Source organism: Tyto alba, unplaced genomic scaffold (genome assembly GCF_018691265.1).
Source record: "Tyto alba isolate M040663 unplaced genomic scaffold, T.alba_DEE_v4.0 Super-Scaffold_8, whole genome shotgun sequence".
Taxonomy (NCBI): Eukaryota; Metazoa; Chordata; class Aves; order Strigiformes; family Tytonidae; genus Tyto; species Tyto alba.
In genome coordinates, this window is record NW_024881329.1 from 18,539,702 (window position 1) to 18,563,596 (window position 23,895).

Genomic DNA, 23,895 nt, shown 5'->3' on the forward strand with positions numbered 1-23,895 from the left:
TGCTTGACCCTATTGAACAATACGGTTTGCATGCTTCTCCATGGGCCCTGGATCACGTGCGGCAACAGATGTAATAGGAGGACTCCTATGGGAAGCAGAAAAAATGGATCACTTTTGAACCTCATAGATAAAAGCAGCCATCCAGCTGAAAGCAGAACGAGCAGCAGCCCCTCTGAAGGATTTCATGCAACAAGGGAGAAAACCGAGTGCGCCCAGGTTTGTTTGCAATCACATCACAAAACAGACTCCTCTAGAGAAGCAGCAAATCTGAAGCAAGCCTCCTAGATGCTTGCACATGGAAAATAGAAAGGAGCTTTCTCTTTTCTTATGAGGTGGCCCCCTCATAAGAAACCCCAGGTGATTGTAGTTGGCTTCTTGCAGTGTCCACAGCTTTTCCAGCTGAAGAGCTGTGAATTTCCATCAAATTGGCAAGCCCCAAATTTTACTGTTGGCAGCTGACAAATCCTACATCAGCTCTGGAATTTCACTAGCGTTTTACAGGATTTTCACTGACAGAGTCAGATGGGTACAATCTGTGTGCTTCTGCTGATGTAACTTGTTTTATACTCACTGACATTTGGAATAAAATAATGTACCAGCAAACTCAGACGATGTGTAAAACTTGGCATGTCTGCAAAACGGATAGCTCAGGAAGGTCTGACATGGCTGGATCCACAGGCACTGATGGACAAGCCCAGATTTACTTTTAGAATGTAAGACCATCAGTAAGACCATACAGACCATCAGTATCAACAATAGGCAAACACAATTTATAGGTTTTTAAATAGGGTAGCTGAAAGAGGAGGAAGCTCAGCCTACCAAAGACACACAGATAATCAACTACACAAGGAAGCAGGATACAACTTTTTTGCCTATTCTTAGGTATTAGATCTTGCTAACTTTTCTACAATAAATACCATATGCACACGATAACCTAAGAGAGACAGGACAAGGGCAGTCACTGGTGGCTATTCCCAGTTTTAAGGCTGGACCCCTACCCTGGGCCAAGTCAATTAACCTAGGGTAGACTAGTCCACCCAGTTCTAAAATAAGACTCTAATATTGACCTCAATTTGTGCTCTGTGAGTAGCAAATATTCCCTAAGATAAGTATCACTGAGAGAGCATTCTTGCCTTGACAGACAACTGAAAATAAGGCAAAAGTTTTATCTTCAACGTGGGAAAAAGTGAAGAAGGGAGAAAGAAACTTCGTTTACCTTTGGATGGCCCTTCTCAAGTCACAGTATCCCAAACAATCCCAGCAAATGTGTTCTGCTGCTCTGGGACATGATCTCACACTGCAGAGTGCGCCCAAACTCAGCCAGCCTGACATAAGCAATGGGAAAAAACCCAGAGCAGAAACACAGCAGAGAGAGAAGGACTGCCACACATCTGCTCACTCTTCATGGTCCAAAACCACATTGTCTGAACTCTGACACAATACAGACTATGATCTCTGAGAAGTGCAACCAATCTTATCGCCCAGCAGAGACACTTCTTTGCAGCAACAAAGACAGATGTGCTCTCTGATGACACTGAAAAGCTCTTAGCCTTTGGGCAGTCAGGTGTATCGTTACTGAGTAAAGCAGCTTGTTCTCACCTCAGGGTCTAATTCGTTTGCCAAAGTATTGCACAAGTGGCACTCTGTATCTGCAAAACACTTCCTCAGGTGCCCTATTTGACACCAAATAGCAGATGGTTTACTGTCCGTGCAGCAAATAAGGTCATTTTGGGGTTCCAGGTGGGCTATGGCTTGGTCATACAGCAAGCAGCTGCATTCATTGTGGAAATGTTTAAAATGTTTCACTTAAGGTACCTGAGTGCTTTCTCTCTAATTCTGACTCCTCCTGCTTCAATGCCTTCACCTGGAGGTGACTATCAGAACCAGATATAACCAATCCACAAATTTCCCAGAGTTTCATTCTATTGGTATCCCAAATCATTAACATACTGGAGGCCAAAACAGAAAGCTCCTTGATCTGCCACACTCTAGAGAGACAACTGCATCCACCCCATTCCTGCAGGACTCTACAGTTTACCTACCTCAGTTCTTTTAGTTGCCAAAGTATTTAGGACAGATAAGTCATGTAGCTTATATGAGTTTAAACTGGATCTGTTCATTGGGGTGCCTGCTTTCATACCTACCTGCAAGTGTGTATGTTTTCATACCTTGTAGTTTGCTGCAGGATATGTTCAGAAGCTCGGCAAGGCTTTTAAAAGCCCATAACAGCATGTGACACCCTCCATTAGGCATGTTTTCAGAACCTAAATTCTGTACTTGCCTTTGTGTGTAAAGACCTTCCAGACCCTACAGTGTTAAGATTTTCATAGCACTTTGCATCACAGTCTGACACACAGAAAGGTCACAGACAACAGAAAGCCAAGGAAGACAGACAGTATGCTGTCAGGTCTCTAGATTCAGGAAACAACTGCAGCGCCTTCCACTGAATCGATGTGGCTCACAGAGCTTCCCAAGACTGGGTTTTACCAAGCCTGCAGCTCTAATAGCCATCCCTCTGCTAAATTTCAGATCGGTGTTCAATACCAACAGATTTATACATGATCCTAGAAATGGAAGCACAAGCAAATGCACAACAGGTCAGCATTACTGTCCTTGTTTATGACAGAGTTTTTTCAGTAGAAAACAAACTGGGATTGCAGCGCACATCACAAGTATATTCCAGAGAGAGAGCATAAATGCACAAAAGAGCAATGCAGAGTTTGCAGCTGATTTAGCACAGCTCAGGAAAAAATAGAAGAACTGGGCTGCACAGCTTTGCCAGTCACATTAGGTGAATCAGTGCTCTCATCTATCATGCCACGAGTCCGGCATCTCACACACAGTCACAACCATCTCTCCTTTTAAACTAAGAAAGAGTAAACTATCTCCTGCATGAAGTACTGCTGGCAATATTTATCCCACTGGCTATGCTAAATAATATGCAGAGAGATCAATGCAATAAGACACATACAAATACATCTTGGAACAAATGAAAGGTAGGGTTGAATGTTCATTTCTGGTATAGCAGACAGTTTTAATTTAATTTCTAGGTTTCATAACATTTTCAAAGCCAATTGTTTAAGCTGATAGAACCTCAGGTTCTGCTTTTTTTCTCCTAATGTCACTTTTTGCTCCATTTTAATATACCCTTTTTAATTTCCTTTACAGCTAAGTCCTGGTCAGAAAAAAAATGGCAGAAATTTCCCTTACACCAGCTGTTACAGGATCTAATGCGGATTTTAAAATAGAATAGAGTTGCAGCCTGCATTCCAAAAAAACTCCAGTGAACCATGTGAAAAGTATTGTTTGGGAGCAATTGGAGAGATAAGTGCACTCCTGATTTAACTAATTTATTATCCTCAGTCTACAAAACAAGTAGCTGCAGTAACATCATTACACAGAGTACTGAAAAGAACACAACACAAAATAGAAAGCTTAATCTACATTTCTGATACAAGCTGTTTAGCAGCTTCAGCTGTACAACTGTGGGAACTAGTGGTACAACTGGCCCCATGAAAACTGGTTTTTGCACAGTGTGCAAACATGAAATGCAAAATAAACTATCTTGCACTAGGTACTTGATTAAAATTAGCGAGCCTAAAAAAGAGAGCTACCAATGGACCCCGAGTTGCACAGCCATGCCTCTCCCTATCATTATTTTATTCACTTAATTCCTCTTGGTTCTTCCCACATGTACATCAGTTCCCTCTCTCTAATGCTACAGTTCTGCTCACAGATTGTTCTTTTTGAACAGATTTTGGGGGAGATCAGACAAACAGAAGGACAATCCTTTTTACTTTGTAAAATAGTTGAGCTCCCACCAGACCTGAGACGTCAAAGAGGACAGTCCAGTATAAACTACAATAAAGCACAGAAAGATGGTTCAGCAGCCAAGCACATGAGAACAAGTGACCAATGGAGGTAGTAGCTACACAGACCAGCCACATGCAAAATATTATGGCAGAACAGGCAGCTTAAGAGTGACTACTTTATATTTTTCTCCTTATTTGAAGCTTCCCTTAAGTAACTTACCAAGACTGAAATTATAGAGGCTGCTTTCTGTCCAGTATGTTTTCTGTAGCCTGACCTGAAAATTCAGACACTTAAAAAGGAACAGTTCTACCTATTATTATTCTCAAGAGGTTCCCTCACTCCCAACTAGCCAGGCTCCGGCCATGAGGCCATCAGCCACAGCTCCAGGGGTGGTGAACGTGGTACAAGAAGGGTTTATGGCCACTGAAATCAGCTGGCAGGCCTGATGCAGGTCAGTGTATGTCTGCATGAGGCGAGGTTGACTTGCAGCATCAGAAATGCATGGACCTAAAACAGTGCAGTCTGAGAGCAAATAGGAAGTGTCTCAATAAAAAAAAAAAAAAAAAGAAAACAACCAACAAACACACAGGCTAACCAGCATGGAGCAGAAGAAAAAGCACCATAAACTCCACATGCACAGAACAGGATAGGAATAAAAGAGAAGGGGCTAACTTTTGTAGGTTTTTAGAATTAATTTTAAGAATTAATTATTTGTCTGCAACCATCATTTCATACCAACTTTAGAAGCAGGGGCTGAGTACAGTAAAGCCCAAGGTGGGAAGAAAAAATGACGTTACTTACAAAGCTGGAGAGATATTCTCCTTTCCCTGCTCATCTGTCCAACAAGCACCTTGCTTTTTTGTTTTGTGAACATGGCCTCCCTGCCAGGCTTCAACACCTCACTACACTATGAAGCTTCCCAACCACAGGCTGCTTTTGGGAAGGGCCAGGACAGAGCCATCAGCCTGATGTCCAGCAGGCTAAAGGACATCCAAAGAGTAAGCTAGCATAAATACTGGGTAGAATTAATCAGAAACCAGAATTTCCCATTTAGGTAAGATTTCTGGAATAAATACAAAATTGGATATGCATTTCAAACTGGGGAAACCTAACACGTCCGGAGAGACCTGGGTCTCCCTGCAGGATGCAGCTGCAAGGCAGCCAGCTATCAGTCTGCCTTTGAGCTGAGGAGCTGGAGAGCAGGAGCTGCCTGACCTGTCAAGGAACTCAACTTGTGGCCAGGGCTCTGAGGGCTCCTCAGCTCTCCGCTGCCACCAGCCTGTCAGGCAGACTGCCAAGGAGTTGGGCAGGAAGGAAACCAGGGAGGTTTCTAACAGAAAAAACATCCCGCTGGAAAATTTCTGACCACTCTAATAATGGGCCTTCTTTCAGAGTCAGTTATGGTGCTGGCAGAAGGTAGGGAGACCCACTGCATTTTCTGTTTAGTTACTGGCTTCCTATATAAATCTCATTCTATACCAGACGTACAGCATCAACTGAAGTAATCCTTAGAAGGATGTTCATAAATCCCTTCAATCCTCTCTACAGAAAATGACATTGCTTTTCCTGAGAATGATGACAATTGTTAATTGGTGCTATTCAGAAGGTAACATTTTCTTTGGTAAGGTCTTTACTGCTTTAGGCAACCACATGTACTTTTGGCAGTGTCTCCAGACAAGCCCTGTTGGCAGCATACAGTATATGCCTCGCTCGGAAAGATTGCATGAAAAAACAGCTCACTTTCCAGTTCCAATTCCAAGGCTTCATAAACTTGGCATGGCTGACAACATAATCTGGCCTAACTGCAGGAATAACTGATGCCTGATAGGTAGCATCCCACAAAGCTGCCTGAGCTGCCCATGCACATGCAGTTACTCTACAAAAGGAGACCTTCTTAGCCTAACTCCTTGATTGCTAACAGTTGAATGACCTACATACCGTTCGTTGTTCAGGGTCATTCTTGGAGGGTCAAGGTTGGGGTTCTCCATGGACTCCATTTGAGGACAGCGTAGGAAGTAGTAGAGGGTGTGCAGAGCATCAGGGGACCAGGAGATGGGTTGCTGCTGCCGGGTTTGCCGAATGGGGCTCATGCCTGGGCGGATGGTGTTCAAGCACTGCATGTGATGCATTGCTCGGGATACCAAATCACCTGCGCAAAGAGAAAGAATGCAAAAGCATCTCTTCACTGTTCATCCACAGTCCTCTTAAGTACAATTTTTGAACTAAATAAAATCTCTCATAGCGAAATGTCTTTTGTGTGCACATATTATTTTTCCTCCACAAAGACAGGAGCTATCCTCAAGCTGCTGCTCTGCAGGTTGTTGTATGGGATATTTAACTTCCTTTCAAATGACAAGTTATTAGAAAACATAGAATGAAACTTCTCTCAGTCACCATACATTCAGAACGACAGCTTTGCAGTGATTTTTTCCATCCTGTTTTATTGCTGGTTTTCTCCTCTTTCCAATCACATATACCAGTTTCTTGCCTGACTAAAAAAAACTACTGATATCTTTCTAAAATGTCCACTGCCCAACCTGGAAGCATAGCTCTCACAAGGCAAAGCCAGTAACACCAGTACAAATACTTTATGCTCATCACCAGCATCATCAGTTTATGTTATGAGATTGTTCCCATGTTTTTCAACTGGGTTATGATGTCCTACCCTCCCATCCAGGCTCTTGTGACAAATTAATGATGTTATATTCAATATAGAAATCCCTTCTTTTAGGGGTTTGCTTCTCTCATTCTCACTCTAGCTGCAGGTTTCTCCAGAATAACAAGACCTGACTCTCTTATTAAAAAGCCAATATTTATCATGCTGACTGTCACAAGCTGTGCCAGAAATTTGCCCATGAGCCTTGTAAGAAGCTCAATCCAGGAGCTTTCTGGGCTGCTCAGTCCTCTTAGTCTTTGAACTTGATCCAACCTGCCTCTATGGCAGAGTACTGGTGGACTTGAGGAGGCCTGGAAGAGACGACCTGTATTACACAGTTTCTACTTGGAAAGGATTTTAAGACTGCAGATTTTTAAAAAGTTCACAGAGCAATGACCCCAAGACAGCAGGTATGCAGTCACATAAAGCTGGTCTTTGTGTAATAAGTTTGCTTTGGGCACACCCTGTTTACTCTCCTTTTATTGTGGTGCATTACAGACTTTCAAGAGCTTTGCAATAAAGGCTTCAGACACTACATCTTTGAGTAGCGTAACTACCATACCAGTGAGGTGAATGATTACTATAGATTACTATACATAGCTAGGATCTGTTTTTTCCTTGGGAGAATCCTCTGTTACTTTATGTTTTACAGTCCCCCTAAAAATCTCACAGGAAATGTTACTCTATTGTGTCCTACAGTTACAATACTGGGAAAGGATGGAACCAAAATAGTCACCCCATCGCAAAGCTGGTTCCTGAGAAAGCGCCCTGAACTTAGCTGTGCCACATATGAATTAGTCACGCCTCCCTCTGAAATTCTTAGGAAGTTATTATTTTTTCATATATATTTAACAGCAATACACTGAATTTGCCAAACAACCTCAGGCTGAACCCATGGGGTTCTAGTGTTACCCCTACAAAGCTACTGTATGTCTAAACATGACAGCATTATTAGTGGTTCAGATCCGTGGAGTATTAAAAATCTCAGTTTGCAACGTAAAGCAGTGCCACTCGTTTGTTGCATAGTACACTCAGTTTAAGGACCCACTTCAGAATGGAAAAACCTTCTAATATCTCTGCCTTTCCACTTCACTAGCTCCTGACTCTCCAGGCTCTAAACGTTTTACAAGAGTATCATGAAGCCTCTAACGTTGGTACTAACACTGAAGTCTGCTCAGTTACAGCAGAAATGCATCTGGAATTCAAATTTTCAGCTCAGAATAACGTTCCTTCTCCTTTGCACACTCACTCTATTTTTCTGGCAAAGTGCAGCAACATTTCAAAAAAAAAAAAAAAAGTAGGCAACTGTATCAGGAGATCTATTCACTATATGTAATGACCAAGTTTGCCAAAGCAGGGATGGAGGAAGAGAGAGAGGAAGCTGTATTCAATCTTGGGCCCATGCTACAAATGTTCTCTTGTGTTCCAGGATAAATAGAGGTGTGTTAAAGGAATTTGAAAACCTCAAATTAAGGCAGGTTGCAAAATAAATGGTGAAACCCACAAACTCCTTGCTGGCCTTGACATTCATTAGCATTCAGATGGTGGAGACTAGGAAAGTGATGCCAGCAGAAATGTTGCAAGGGAAAAGTAGACCGGGAAAACACAAATCATTTTTGTTTACTTTAAAAGGGCTTTGTGACTAGTCTAGGAATGGAACATTTCATTTGGTTAGCATTAAGAAAGGAGGTTTTGAACAAGTTTTTGTTACCAAAGTGCTCTCCGATTTTTTTTCCTCCACTTTTTGTTTTTTAAATAACCAAAAAGCTTTTCCTTGAATATCCTGCACCCTTGACATTTCTACTGCACAGACACTAACAAAGAGAAGCCTCTTCACCATGAGGGAGGTGTTACTGCTGTGTTCCACAAATGTACATGAAAACCTCCAGAGGCATCCAGGCAAAAGCATCCATCTTCTCTTGGCACTAACACCACTAACTACCAAAAGGCTAGAAAAGCCACATCTTATACATCTCCAAGGTGAATTAAATATGAAGTAGTTTAATGAAACAACCTGATTTTCATAAACAGCACCACAAGACAATTAAATCTTACACAACATTAGCCAAACACTGCTCACACTGTCAACAACGGCAACACTCCCACTGACCTCAACAGCAGAGGGACCGGCTCTCCTGCTTCCCTGAAAGAAACCCGTGCTTGATTGCATCCAAAACTTACTCAGTTCAGAGATGCTTCCAACGCAAGTCGCCAACAAAGATTGCTCTAAAGTTCGGAGTTCCAGCTGGGCGTAAGCGTCAGCCCGTCCATCGCTGCACACAGAGCCATCGTTGTACGGGCTAAAGTAGGCAGGCAGAGACAGCACACCTGGGGACGAGAGCAAAGAGTCCTGTTACAAGTGAAGTTACAGGAGTGGAAAAGCAAGTCTTTCTACCAACAGGAGTGATAAGGAACTTGAACACGTCTGCACCTTTCTTGGGGGACTTGAGGTCTTTTGAACAGTTCAAATAAAATCAAACAGTGCTGTAAATACCACTAGAATGGCTGAAAGAGCGAAACTAGGCTCTAGGGAGTAAGGCTGAATGTTTCTACAGCCTTTAAAAGCTAGAAACAAATTGCAGTTGAGATAAAACTACATGAAAAGCGTTAGTGAAGTCTCTCCTCTTGTTTATACAACAACTCAGCTGTGCACACACAGCTTGCTTCTGAACAGCTGTATGCAGATTGCTAGATATAAGGGCCTGATTTTTAAAGGTGTGGAAGATAACCTCAAGTCCATCTAAGGTAAATGGTAGCTGCAATCTTTGCAACTCTGAAAACAAAGCCATGGGCTATGCCAGTTCTTTGAACCTGCATGCAGTTTCAAATGCGCAGACTGTGGTTTCTACATGTGTGAACCTTTGGATATGCTAAATGACACCCACATGTTTTGAGGTTGACTGTATTTTCATCTCTATAAATGACCTCTCTAAGAGAGAGAGAGAGTAGATAGATAATTACATTGCACACATGCATTTGCCACACACACACTCCTTCCATTTTATCTTCTTGCACACACGACCATTAACGAAAGCTAACTGAACAACAGATTTACAAGCAGTTTTGTGTAGCTGTTATTGGGACCCCATCCTACTTTGCACATATCCCTACAACTCGTTTGCATTGTTGGCAAATTAGAGACCATTTGGGTGAATTGGCTGGGAATGGTAGCAAAGATTGGAGATGCTACAAAAAACCTGACATCTAGTTTCACACTAAGATAAAAGCAGTCTCTAAAAGAGGCAGTCACTCACCTCTCCCCAGTCATTTTTTTCACCCGTTACCTTTGGTCAAGCATGGCAGATTTGCAGCCACAGTGCAAGTCAGTGCAACACAGAGATCCAAAAAAGTACTGCTTTCCTCCCAGAAATCCACCAGTTGAATGCTTTCTCTTCAAAACAGTGAGCTGAATTTCGTTGCCCTTTGGCCACATGATTGCTTTGTGTGGCACAGAGGGAAGGGCGGGAATGTGACCTCCAGAGCTGCTGTGAGGTGGGAAGCACGGATTTGTGATGGAGACTGGGGTGGGACTGTGGACCTGCCTTCTCTGGTGGCACCCTGGGGTGGATCTGATGGAACACAGCATGACACTGCATCCACAGGGCAGGTGGACTCTGAAAAGCCTTCTGCAGTTCACTCAGACAGTGTTCCTGTACCCTTGTTGCTACCATACTTGCAGTTGTGTTCAGCTGCTACCATATTTTTAATTATGGATCTATCCCGCGATTCCAGTAGCACACCCTGGCCCAAATTTTCTGTGATTCCAGACACTTACAGCCACAACTGCCTGTGGTTTAGCCTGCTGCATCCTGTATTTTTCATTTTTCAACTTTGATCCATCCACATCCATACCAATATATTTCAGCTTAGACTCACATTTCCTTCCCACCCTCACCTTCTGACCCTGGTTCAGTCTTAGATGTGGAGATACTTTACTCCTACTGCAGTGACCTCCTGTCACATAGGTGCTGTGTATTCTTGTCAAACAAAACCCTGCCTGCTGAACGGCAGTGCATTGTGCAAGACCTTTGTTTCTTTGTCTTGATGTTTTCTTTTGAAATTTTATGCTGAATTGATCTCTCCTGCCCTTTTCACATCCTCTTTGCATCCTGCTTGGTGGTAAAGCCAAGGGCTGCATCAAAAACTTCCTGGACATTCGGAGGATAAGGGAATGATTTATCCGGTTGTGCTTCTTCACTGTACATCACTGTTAATGGAGAAAACTCTGCCAATGCCCTCTGTAACCTGAATAATTATGAAGTCGAGGCTTTAAGAGCTAACAGAAGCGATGCATGCAAACTAGAAGAGCTTGCTTTAAATACACTGTAGCCTCCTATACAGACCCTAAGCTACTTCCTTTTCCATGTTAAAGCTATGAAAGGATGTTTTAAAGACATATGGATTGAATTTATGGCAGAGGGAGAATGAAAATAGACTGATTTGTCAAAAGTTTCAAATAGAGGCATATAATTCTGCAGAGGCGAAAACAGAAACTGGCAGTTACATTACTAAACCAGGCAGAGGGAAAAAAAAAAAAGGTGCACGTTTTCTCTGCCAGCCAGTTTCAGTTGGCCTGTTTTCTAACAAGGAATTAAAAATAAAGATTTGTAGAATGATTTAAGTTGGCTCACAAATGAAACAACGTTTTCTCAGTTTTTCAGTTAACAGTTTGCCAGGTGCTGTGGGTAAGAGGAAACAGGGATGATTTATTTACTTTTGGAAAAATTACTCATGTAAGATAGTTGTAGACAAGATTTATGTTCTCATCTGCCTTGGTACAGCTGAGGAATATCCTCTATGTACGAGAGAGAAATAAGGAAGTTACCAAGACTCTGGCCACATGCCAGAGCCTGATGATGCCACTGGGGATTTTCCCTCGGATCACAGTGGGGTATGAATCAGGCACTCATTACATAAGATTTCACAAAGACTCCCCACGTCTGGCAGGTCTCGATAGGTATGAGCAGGCCTGGGAATGAGAAGACATACCTCTCAACAGTGCTTTTGAGACAGACGGAGAGCAGTCACCAAATGGGCAGCAAAGAAGAAACGTACCCCACAACTATTACGTCTTGCAGCATGCTAATCAGAATTTCCTCTCTGATAGGTTTCCAGGAACTGTGCAGAGTTGTAAAAGCATCATCTTTGATCTTCAGATCAGAAATTTAGCCACAAGGCCATCTACGGTCAATCTTTGCCCACAGGTATTACAATTAGGAACAGGACTTAATCTTTAATACCAATTTAAACCCCAGTTTGATAACAGAGACAACTGTATTGTGATGACTACTTGTACCCCAAATGGCAGTACCTGCTCTCCTCCCACCCAAATCAAGAAATCTGCAGTCAAAATGTGTTATAATGGTATAAACTGTAGGGGTCATTTCTATTTCTATCTGGCATTCACATTTCTGTATTTTTATAATTGTGGCAACACTGGCTTTAATCATGGCTAGCTAAATAAGCAAAACTGTAATTGAAGTAAATCAAAACATGTCAAAACACTCTCTGTTTGAAATCATGCTAAAACTGCCGATTTATTTCCTGGCATTCAAGAATGTGTTTTCCCCACAAAACAACAATGTGAAATAGCACATAATTACTGCGCAGGAATGAACCATTCAGGCATGCACACCACTGTTCTTATAATATTTTCTCTGATGTGGGCTATGTTCTGTTTCCTACACATCCCTGGCTGTATCCTGGCATTTTGGTCACATTTTTTTTTTTTTAATTAACCAAGATGCAAGCCCAAGTGAAGTTAGTGAGAGTCTATTAATTTGAGCATGGCTTAGATCACACCTCAAGAGCACAAGGAGCTAAGAAGCCACCTCGGTAGAATGGCGTGAGACAACGCTCTGTAGCTGCCCAATTGAAAGCATGTTTGTAACACTGCGATTAAGGCACAGCTAGCTAACAATTTGTTTCTGATATTTCCATGGCCTTTGAAATAGCAGCTGAAAATAAAGGCATATTTATTCTACCTCAGTTAAATACAAAACCTGTTCATGGGCATTTGCTGCCAACGATCTTAAAAGGCAGTCACGACTGGGTGAAATCCCAGTTAAGCAGTTCCTTAAACTCAGATTATTCTATTTGCCTAAAGATTTTGAAATTGTTGTCTGTAATTGGATGCTTTTTAATAGCAACTGAAAATGCTTCCACAGTCTGAGCTAAGTCCAGGGAAAAGTCTGTTCACACTCTTGGAAATCTTTCTGCTTTAAAGAGGTTCAGCAGTTCTGCTGAGAGCTTTGGCTATAATGTGATTGCTTCCATGAGCAGGGCTGTGTAAAACCCTTGCGTGGTTCCTCTGAGCTGGGCATTCGGTCCAGTCCTCAAACAAGGCAACTTTTGGAAGAAACCCTGGGTCCATCTCAGTGTCCTTTGATAATTCAGAGGCTGTCATCAAGTTCTGCTCTTCTGGTATCAAGATACAAGCAAATGTAGACTTTTACTTGAATTTTATTTTAATATTTGAATGTCTAAGAAACTTATTTTAAATAACTTTTAAAGTCCCCATGTTATCTTCACACTTCATGCTGTTCACATGTTACGCTAATGAAAAAGGACTAGCCGTCATTTTTACCTTGCTGTAATGATTTTTCTGTGCTTTCTCTACTTTAAATCCTTCATATTGGGACACAACTTCCTAGTGATTAACTCTGCCAATTTGATGACTTTCAAACACTTACATGATGTCTGGAGGTCAAGATGGGGCCACTCACCAAGTGGCAAAGGGCCAATGAGACTGGTCTGGAAAAGACTCAAATTCTGCTTTCTGGGATTCTTCACGGAAACTGCCCAGGGTACTAACTCCCTTATTTCAGAAACGCACTGCTGTAGTCATGACAGGTGAGGCAAAGAATCAGGAATTAGGACAGGACTATACACTGTAAACTACTGGCACAGAAAAAGTGTCTTTTTTGTTTGCTAGTAAAGTCTATGAGACAATACAATGTATATTAATTTCTCCCTTTGGCCAGAATAAAAAACAGGGTCTCTGGGCAACGAGTATTGTGTTTGCATTGCACCTAAAACAGTGGTGATTGTTACCATAATACAAATTAGCACAACAGGAAACAAGTATCTATGCGGCAAAACGAACCAGAAACGAAAGCCCTCAGAAAATTCAGGATTATCTTTACATGTTAGAAATTCTTTCTAAAAGCCCCTAACACCACAAAAAAGCCACATATGTGAAATCAGAACTGCTGTAAATATGCTAGAAAAATATATTAGGAAACCCAAAAAAAATGGTCTTGGTCTCCAGCACCACTGTATTTTTGCAATGTTTGGCTTGTGATAAATTCCATAAGGAACATTCTGCGAGGCGAGAATGATAACTGATCCCAGTGAACCGAGCTGTGATTTGGAAGGCCAAAATTTTGAAGGCAGATGGCGATGACCTGACTACACTAAAGTGAACAGCCAAATCCCACTGACTTCAATGGACCCGGTAGAAACCTCATCCAATTGCAATTGCAGTTCCCACATTGGAATTTGGCTGTGACATCAGGATGGCTGTCACCTTGTACAAAGTCCTGTAATTCTTCATGGCAAGGAGCATTCAAGGCTCTCCTTGTTTTTTGCTTCCCATTCTACCAAGCAACACAATGCCATGCAGTTCCCTCTTGCCAATCAATTCAGAGTACAGAGCACCACCTAGAATTACTGCCAATTGCTGGAGCTCCATTTTCTTCTTGCTGACCTACCACCGCTAGGAAAGCTCAGCCCTCCTTTATTTTATGAAATGAGACAGGATCATTCTGACAGAATACAAACGCTACCTCTCCAAAAAACAGGCAGCCAAAGTGTTCCTGATAGAACTCATTCAAATCTAAATGCATCAGGCTTTATAATCAAATACAGTCATGCTATAGATTGTGAGAAAAACTTGTGATCAGGAAACAATGCATATAATTGCTAACATATAGGAAAATAATGTGGCTTCTGCTATAAAGCAGGCAGGCATCTCTCTCAGTTTGTCTCTGTCAGCAGTAAGAAAAACCAAACACAGTTGCTTGTATCTGCATCCACACTAAACAGTAATTCTGTAATTGAGAACAGGAGGAAAAGCAGAAGACAGAGCAGCTTCAAGCAGAGAAATTTTGAAATCTTCTGCGAGTGCTCAACCGAATCTCTCCATCAAAGATCTGCTGTCCTAATAGGACACTTCTGGACAGATCTGTCTGATTACATGGGCTCTCCAGTCTTGATCTAACAGCTCATAGAGACACTGTCCCCTTCTAATTAACAAAATGCAGTTAGCCTGGACTTCAGGAATGTTATCAGAGATGCATTGTCTTAAAGCGTGCAGTCCGGTCCTCCATATAACTCAATGTCAACAGGCACTGTTTGACTCGAAGTATCAAAATACCCTAAAACAGAGTCTTAAAGCACTCTCAAAATCCACTGCCCTTTTTCTGGGTTCCAGGTCACTGCAGCACCTCATGTTCCAAAAGCAGGTGAAAGCAGCAGAGCTCACAATTTCTGCAGCAAACACGAGCTGCAGCACTACCCTTCTGCATGCACAGCCACAGGAAGAGCAGAAGCCTACTGACAGTCACTACAAATAATTCAATGCCTCCTTACTCCTAGGTAACTAACTGTGCCCCATTTTCATTCCACATTTGGAAACGTTTGACATGCTTTGCCTCATTTTTGCTATAAAAAGGGTGGAACTCTGCTGTAACTTGGGAGGGGAGAAGGTAGGAAGCATCTATAAGAACTATTATATTTTAATCTAGCTGTGATATATAGGATTGCAAATGACTGTAAATGTAGGAGAAAGGCCTTGGGTTTGTACCGAGTCACTATTTACTGAGTCATTAATCCCACTTCTATATCCCTGTGGTCTTCTGGACAACCACCAATCTGGCTTGGCCCCAAGTACTTAACTGAACATAAGCTCAAGGGAACATATCCTTGGCTTGTATTTCAATGACTGCCAAAAACCATAGCAAATTTTATCTTTAGCAGCAGCAGCGTACTTTGCAAGACAAAAGGTATCAGTGCTTTTATAAGATGGTGATTGTCCTCATTTCCATTTCCTAGATGAAGAAACAGAGACAAAATGAGGAGAAGCAACTACCAGGTTCATACATCAGAACTAGCTCTTTGCAAAGGCCAAATGTCCCAGTTCAGCATCCCTGTGCCGTAAGACCTTGCCTGTACGAAACTGGCCACCACAGAGCCGTTGCTCTCACAACCTGGATCCAGAGGTTTGAAATAAATGGCGTAACTGCAAGGGTTTAGTCTGTAGAACTATGCTATCTATTTTATATGTCATAATAAAAGACTTTTGAGAACATGACCTGTAAATATAAATTGTAAATGCTTCCTTGTACTATGACTACAACTAGTTTTGAAAAGGATGCCAGCATGTCAACAAGTACATCCCTAAAACTAGGCTGACCCATCACAGTTTTGCACATGTGGCTTTCCAAGTGTTGGATCTTCACCACAGGGTCTGAGGACAGGCAAAGACCCACACAAGACTAACATTAGGTTGAGAGATAAAACCACCTATGTTTCTAGGAGTCTCATTTTCAGGATCCAGTAAGGCATATTAAAGAGAAAACCCCATCTTGGGCTATAAATATGAATGAAAAAGCAGAGAGAAAGTTTTATGAGGCATGGTATAAATAGACTATGAACAATATGAAAGAAATACAAAACCAGAATCCTGTGCCAAAAAAAAAAAATACTGTGGTACAACAGACAGAACATTTAGCATTAACTAGCTGTGTAAACCCCAACCAGTTTACTCAATCTCAGTGTCCTAGTTCACTTACCTGGAAGGTGGGGGTATTGCTTCATTCCTGTTAAGGATGGTATGACAGAAGCAGTGTTCTTGCTTCATTTCTCATTCTCATCTTACTCCTTCATGTTACTCAACATTTCAGCAGTCTCCATATTTCCCGTATGTACCCATAGTACATTTTTTGTCCCTTAGCAACAGTGCATCTTTCATTTACATAGATCTTTTTACCTTCAACAGTCCCAAAGCTGAGACACAGCTACTTCTGAGATTAAAGGACACAATATTGTGACAATGTATAATTCTACCTCAGTGGAGCTCATGATACAAGAAGAAAAGCTCTACCCAGCTGAGAGAGTTAAGGAAGGTAAAATGGATTTTAGCCTAATAGAGATTCTGATGCGGATACAATATTGGGACACTTATTCTGATAAATATAGCAAAGTTACCGTAAGAAATTATAAAGAAGAAACAATATATATATATTACACGCACACACAGAAGAAACAACATATGAAAGCTAAAAAACCCAAACTTGATCTTTAAAAAAGAGAGAGGAAGAGATATGACAAGTAAGAAATGGCAACTCCAGAAACACAGAGTCCTTATGTAGCATTACTGTGGGGATTAGAAAGTTTAGGGAGAAGAGGTTTACAGCACTTTCTCCACTCCCTTGGAATTCTTTAGAAGTCTCTAATTTAGGTGCTTTTACAGTAGAAACAGCTTCATTTGGAGTAACCAGTGGGACTGCAGCAACTGCAGGCACCAGCTAGAACCCTCATACCCTCCACAATACCCTCTTCTAATCCATTCCTTATTGTTCACTGTCCTTCTTGAAATATGGTCTTTGAATCATGCCCAGTTCTCCAGATGTGGTCTGACTAAGCTCTTTGTACATGCCATAATGACCTCTCTTTACTTGCGTTCAATTCTTCTATTTATACATCCCATGTTCTGCATGCTTGCCAAACACAAAAAGAGGATAGTAAATTTATATCCTCTGTCACTCCCAGTTCCATTTCTTAGGGAACATCGAGAGGAAGAATCTGCCCAGGGAAGTGCTCCAGAATAATCCCATGCCATCCTTTCTCAGGTATTCCAGAGTAATCTTTGGAAAGAGCTTACTCTACGCGACCCCTGCTCATCAACTTCTTTATACAGGTAAGCCCTTGGCCTGATAGAATCTACCCTGGTTAGACTCTCCTGGCTATAGTAAACATGCCATTAAAATAAAATTTTAGAAACTGTGGTCACTTAATAACAAACATCAAGACTGCAATTACATCAGTTAACGACTTAAAATATCAGAGCACCGTAAGAGCTATTTATTCTACACTTATTTTTAAAAAGCCATGAGGAAACAGGAACTCAGTAGTAACCAAACTGGTACTCCTAAAGGACTGGTCTTTTTTAGATGACTCAAGGATTGTCTCCATTAGCTGTCAGCAACACTGGCCCTCTGATATACAGCTGCACAGTTTTGATTTTGTCAGGGTGAAATATGCGTCTGTCACTCAGTACAAAATTGAAATTTTATCTAAGTGAAACACAGCACAGTCCTGAGACCATAAACTTTGCCCTCGAGAGGGCAGGGTTTGGAGTCTCACTAGGATGATCACATGCATACCATGCCTGCAGACAAAAATGATTCAGGTTTTGAGTCACTGGCCAGACAACACAAAACTTCAGGCGGGTGTATCCTGTGTAGTTCACACACACAAAGAAAAAAAGACAATATATTGTAGATTTGATGCCTGGAGTTTAATCTCCAATATTGTTGTCAGGACAGCTACAGTAAATTGCTCACACCAGCATTTATGTGCATAAGTAGTTAATGAATCACAAGCTTTGTCATTTTTACCCCAAAACCGCATGGAGCCCAATATTAGCTTTGGTGACTCCAAGTTTTTGGGACAAGTATAAACACAAACCTCCACCATACAGATAACAGAGTTTGTGTTTGACACACACCATTAGACAGGGTTTATTGTCTAGGAGTATTTTGATAGCACTAAAGACCAGCAGCAATTCTATCTCAGAACAGTAGCTATTCCTCTTCTAATTTTTATTTCCTCAAACACACACTTGAAAGTATTTGGTAGTTTTTTCCCCATAGTACAGCAAATCAGTCTCTTACTAATGATAGTATTTTGCAACTTTCTGCTTCCTCACATCAAAGCATCCTGGAGATCTTGTCAACAATGACCAATTGTTTAGAGACTCAGATGTGAAGTCAAGGAATTCCACTTATTCTCCAGCTGCTGAATTTTGCCCTCTATCTTCGCAACACCTTAGCCTATTTCTTACATCATGTGTGGTACACTAAAGGACCATCTCATACCATCTACATTCATGGTTGGCTTTCTTCCATGACATATGCCACTCACTCTGGCTTCTAGCACTTATTTTACATTCTACTACTGCATCTGCTTTATTCTTTCTTGTCCCCTCCTCACCTACTCATCATCACACTTGTACTCTTTCCAGGACTCAGCCTTTCAAGGCTCAAAAACCAGTTACAAAAATAGATATTGTCCTTAACTCTTGTTTGAATGTACCCTTTGGGGGTAGCAACACTACAAGAATTTGGCAATATCTGTAAAGCTAGCAGAAAAAATACCCCAACAATTCCACTACAAGGCTCTGGCCTGTCTCTCACATTTCCTAAGTGCCAAATACATTTCAAAGTCTAAGTCTCTTGGTTGTAGCCATTTATAAAAAGCATAACTGGTACACTTTCATTAGAGCCCTAAATATAACTGCCCTAAGCAAGTATTCATTTTTTAAACAGTACTTCTTTGAATTTTGTTTTCAAAAGAATGCTGTTGCCGCTATATTATTTATAGACATTTACATTAAGATCTAAATACTTGGTCAGGAAATCACTCAGATTAATGGATCCCCAGCATTGTTTTATAAACCTAATAGCTCAGGAGAAACACAGAAGAGCATCTTTTTTTGCATAAGCAGCAGTATTCACAGTGCTCAAACTGGATGGGCATGGTTCTTTGAAGAATCTGGAAACACTACCACATGTTTTAGGGTTTTTTAACATAGCACCTGTGTAGAGGATGAAAATTAGAATCTCAATCATAGTTTGGGGATTTTTTTGTGTTTTTTTTGTTGTTGTTGTTGGTTTTTTTTTGTAATCAGGGAAAATACACTTTTATATCTTTATTACACCCATGAACCATAACTGTAATGGATTCAACCCAGTTGGTTTCTTGCATGTGAGTTTCCAATTACATCATTTCATAGCAGGCAATTATTTTCTTGACACCTGGAAGACAATCATTTGTAGATGTGACCTCCTTCAGGTGAGATGATGAGAAAACAGGAAAAATTGCCTTATGGCAGAAGTAAAAAGGAAAGTATTTTTTAGAGGAAGACAGATTCTCATTGCTTTACATTAGTGCACACTCAGAGGGACACTGACAGTGTCCCCAGGAGGAACAGCACCGTGTAGCTCTGAGAGCAAGCACACGTGCCAGAACAGCTTTGGCAAGAGAGCACCCAGCGCTTCAAATACAGAAGTGGTTGTTCACACAGGCAATAAGCAAAAATAGCATAATGATTTTGCGCCCACAAATTCTACCAGAGAAAGAACCAAAATAATTTTCTTTAAATGTTATGGAACCCTTGTTGCTAGCTGCAAAATAAAGTGGCATTTCTTGCACTTTTTCTAGAAGAGGTCAGCCCTGTCCCCATCACTGCTGGCAAATTCTGTGGGATCTGAGGTGTAGAAAACAAACCTGGGAGTGCTTATCCGTGACTGTGAGGCCCGTTCTTCTACATACCTTTCAAAATCAGGAAGTCAGTTATCTTTCAAGTAATCTTGAATTGTACTGTGCTAAAATAACTTGCCCTCAGTCATAGTCAGGGTCTATTCAAACAGCAGGACCATGGCAACCTATTTGTTAAAGATTATGACCTGAGGAAGGACAAAGCTGACTACAAACAAAAAAGCTGGCGGCTATTATCCTTTTGCATTCCTCTCCCCCTTTTCAGTCTGCACTCATTTCCAACAATGAACAAACCTGCTCCTAAACGTGAAGATATTCCTACGGCAGCATCTCACAAACTCGTGGTGAAGATTAAGATTACAGGGAACCTTCCTCCAATTCTTAGGAAAATAATGCAAAACTAGCTCTCAGGGGAAAATCCTTTCATTGACAAAAATAGCACAGCTAGAAAAAAAATTTTTTTTTTTTTTTAAATAAATGATCCTAGAATTACCTCTGTCTATAAAACTTCTGCAGTCGTTAGGCTGTAAAATAAAATTAATATTTTTTATTTAGTTGGTTCCCTGCTGAACCCAGACTGTGTTGCTCTACATTGCAATTTTCTCTCTGAAGGCAACGTGCAGCATCTCTACTGCTGTGTAGCAGAAATGCACAGCATGGAAGTACTTGAAAAGCAAAGGTCTATACCACATAAATAATCCCATACCACATAAGTAATCACTTTTTGGATCCAGCTGTTTGTATGCAACCACTATATCCTAGTAACATTAATAGCTCTGGCTAATGCCAAGGAAAAAAAATGTCTTAGAAGACTTTTTAGATTTGTCATGGAAGAAAGCAAAAACTAGAACCATGGCAAATGCAGATTTGGGGAGGCTCAACTATCTAGGAATACTTTTTTTCCTCAAATGGCACTCCATTCCTTTTACCAAATTATTGAAGCAGCAGATCAAGTAAGAGGCTGTTCTGTAAAAGCAGGACAAGCTGGTAAAGGCTAAAACTAGACTGCACTGCAGCTCCATTTAGGGAATTCCACAATGTAGATAGAAGTAAAGATTGGAATAGGAGATAGGACACATCACTTGGATCTGAAACCCAGGTGGCTCCACAATGTAGACTTTTTGGAGTTGAAATTTTACTTTAGATGCATCTTTTTCCCCAAAAGAAATACAACAGTAACAGGGAAGGTAAAGGAGCACACAGGAGACTCAGAGAGAGTAGAAACAGATACATGGAAGAAGGATGGTGGGAAAGGAACAGGAAAAAAAACCCCAAACATTCCCTGATGAAGGAATTACTTAAAGACTGGGAGAGCGCTAGAAAACAGACCAGTAAGAAAGAGCCACTTCTGCTTTATTATCTTAGAAATATTTTAGTTTTTCTGAATATTTCCAGGGTCTCAAGGAACTTGTAACGCTCCATAGCCTTTAACCCCTGATACCATTTGTCTCCCTTCCCCTCACCTCATTCCTTGAAAAGTGGCACAATAAACAAAGGGAGATCTGGCAGAGCTGGACATGCCTCCACCTAATACCGATGGAACCCGATAGCCACTGTAGCTATCTGGGCAAAGTCATTCAGCTTCCACAAGTACTTTCGCAGACTAATTTCATGATCACATAATAAGATACAAAGATAAAGGAATCAACTTTTTAATACTGTGCTGTGAAACCTGAAGATGCTTAGTTTTATTTTGATTTTGCTGTTTTACAGTTCTTCAGGGCAGAATAATCAGACACACACAAACATAAAAATGCTACAATCTCCTAACTACCTATTTTCTTCAAGATCCTCTTCACCTTCCTGCCCTATTCTTACTAATAAATCACTGATTCACTGTTATGGCCCTGAAGGCCCAACCACTGCTTCTTCATCTCAGTAGGAGCCAAATGATGATTGAGATGCCAATATATTAGGCTGGCCTGATTCAAAGAAGGATAAGGAACAAAGCATTTGTGCAGAGCAAAGATAAATGAATATAAATCAAGTTCTGAGCCATTCTCTGTGATGGATTAGCACCTTTCTTTGACCTAATAATGTCAAGAGGTCTCCATGCTGACAGCAACTAATGTGGAAATCTCTGTGCTGTGTAAAGCCAGTAGGAATCCTGATCTCCAGCTGCACTATTACTCTATTTGTATTTTGCTGGGTGTCTCACTCAGGTGTAAGCAATCCATCTCCTTCATCTCACCTTGAGAAATGTCGCTACAGTGTCCAAACTATCTCTAGAGTATAGAAGGGAGATTTCTTCCACTCTAAGTTTTTCCCTGTAATGTCATTTTTACCAGTAATGCCATTTTCACACAGATAGCACTTATCTAGCCAAGGCCCAGCTAGAAAAGCTTTCGCAGTACCTGGTGATGTTGTCAGAGTATAAAACTATACAAAGCCAGCAGCAAAATGCAGATGTTTGGGTCAAATCTGGCAATGGCAGTTTTACTAGAAACAGAAGACAGCAAAAAAATTGGTACACACAGAGGAAAATTTAGTGGGAGTCAAGCCCAAACCTCTCCATTTTGGCTGTATGCAGTAACTGGAGCTATATCATACAGTATTTAAAAATCCACTGTGTCACTGACATGTGGCAAAAGCTGCAGTTTTGGAGAGCAAGAAATACATCCAAGTCCTGCAGCTATTGTAGCCTCTACTATTCTCATTTCCCAGATGCGAAAGTGTTGTCTACTACTTGTCCAAAATGTTTCTCCCGTGTTTGTGTTTGCAACATGAGCCCCTGTGTAATATCTTAGATGAGATGCCTGGACACTTGAGTCAATAAAAACAAGCTTTTTATCCCTCGGCTATTCTCACAGCTAGCTCTGGACCTGCAGTACAAACAGCATAGGATACTCAAATCACAGCTCTCGCATCAACCTACCCCAGCAGTGACTGGCACTTGTCTAATCTTTGTCTGGAGACTGAATCACCTCTCACCCTCTCTAAAGAGCTGACCTGATGAAAGATCATCGTTATAACATGCTTCAGGCCAGACTGCACCCATATGTCTCCACATTACCCATTCCATGCAGACACACACAGATAAGAGGTAGCACCTCAAAGAGACCTAAGGCATTAAAAATGAGCTGAATGCTTCGTACTCTCATTACCACCTACATGGTTTTAAAATTCCATTGAACTACCTCCAATATTAGAGCAACCATGCTCCTACCTCTAATTTGATTCCTGTCCTCTGCTTTTGTCAGAATTGGAATTTGTGCAGTTGTATTATAAGATGCTTCAGGAAACAGAGGGCTGCCTCCCTTTTTTTTGTTATCCCCTCTCAGTAGGCTTAGCTTTGGTCACATTGATTCCTTGGCTCAGCATAAGTACTGTATAACACACATAATTGCAAGTGCAGGCATAAAAGGGGCAGTGGGAACATGTGTGGATGGGTAAGACTGTAGCAACCCCAATTTAGTTTGGCTTAAGTTGCCACAAAATCACACCCTTACATTGCCACCATATCTTGTAGCAATAATAGGAACTCCTGAAATCCTGAAAATCGTAAATTAGGTAGGATCCCTTAGATTTATCTCTTCTGCTTTTAGAGAAAATAATAAAAGACTTACTTTTAGAAATAAGTAGAAAACTTATCCATAGTTTTGGCATTCTGAGACAAATTGAATTTGCCAAGTGCAAGAAGTTGTTTATAAGAAAAGAAACAGAGAACTGGAAATGGTTCCAGAAAATTTATTATGATCCACCTGATTGCAGCCAAAATATTACATCAGCCTAGATAGCCTGAGAACTGGAACAATATTACTTTCAAATTAGCAAGTTGCTTGGTACAACAGGCAGGGAGAAATGGTTTTGCAGGAGGTCTGGGTTCTCTCCCTAGCTCTGATAGGGACCATGGGGAAGTCTGCTTCTCTACCTCTAAATTTACTCCCTGTAACCAGAAATATAAACATTTCTTCTCTTTACTC

General features: G+C 41.1%; 1 protein-coding gene across 1 annotated transcript in view; it reads right to left on the minus strand.

Moving 5' to 3' along the window:
- ABTB2 (ankyrin repeat and BTB domain containing 2) overlaps positions 1 to 23,895 on the minus strand; it is a 136,441-nt gene that overhangs the window by 43,968 nt on the left and 68,578 nt on the right. Inside the window, exons 2-3 of the mRNA XM_009976475.3 lie at positions 8,651 to 8,797; positions 5,752 to 5,962 (exon numbers count right to left, since the gene is read on the minus strand). Coding sequence (XP_009974777.3) covers positions 5,752 to 5,962; positions 8,651 to 8,797 — 358 coding nt within the window. The remainder of the gene's footprint in view (positions 1 to 5,751; positions 5,963 to 8,650; positions 8,798 to 23,895) is intronic.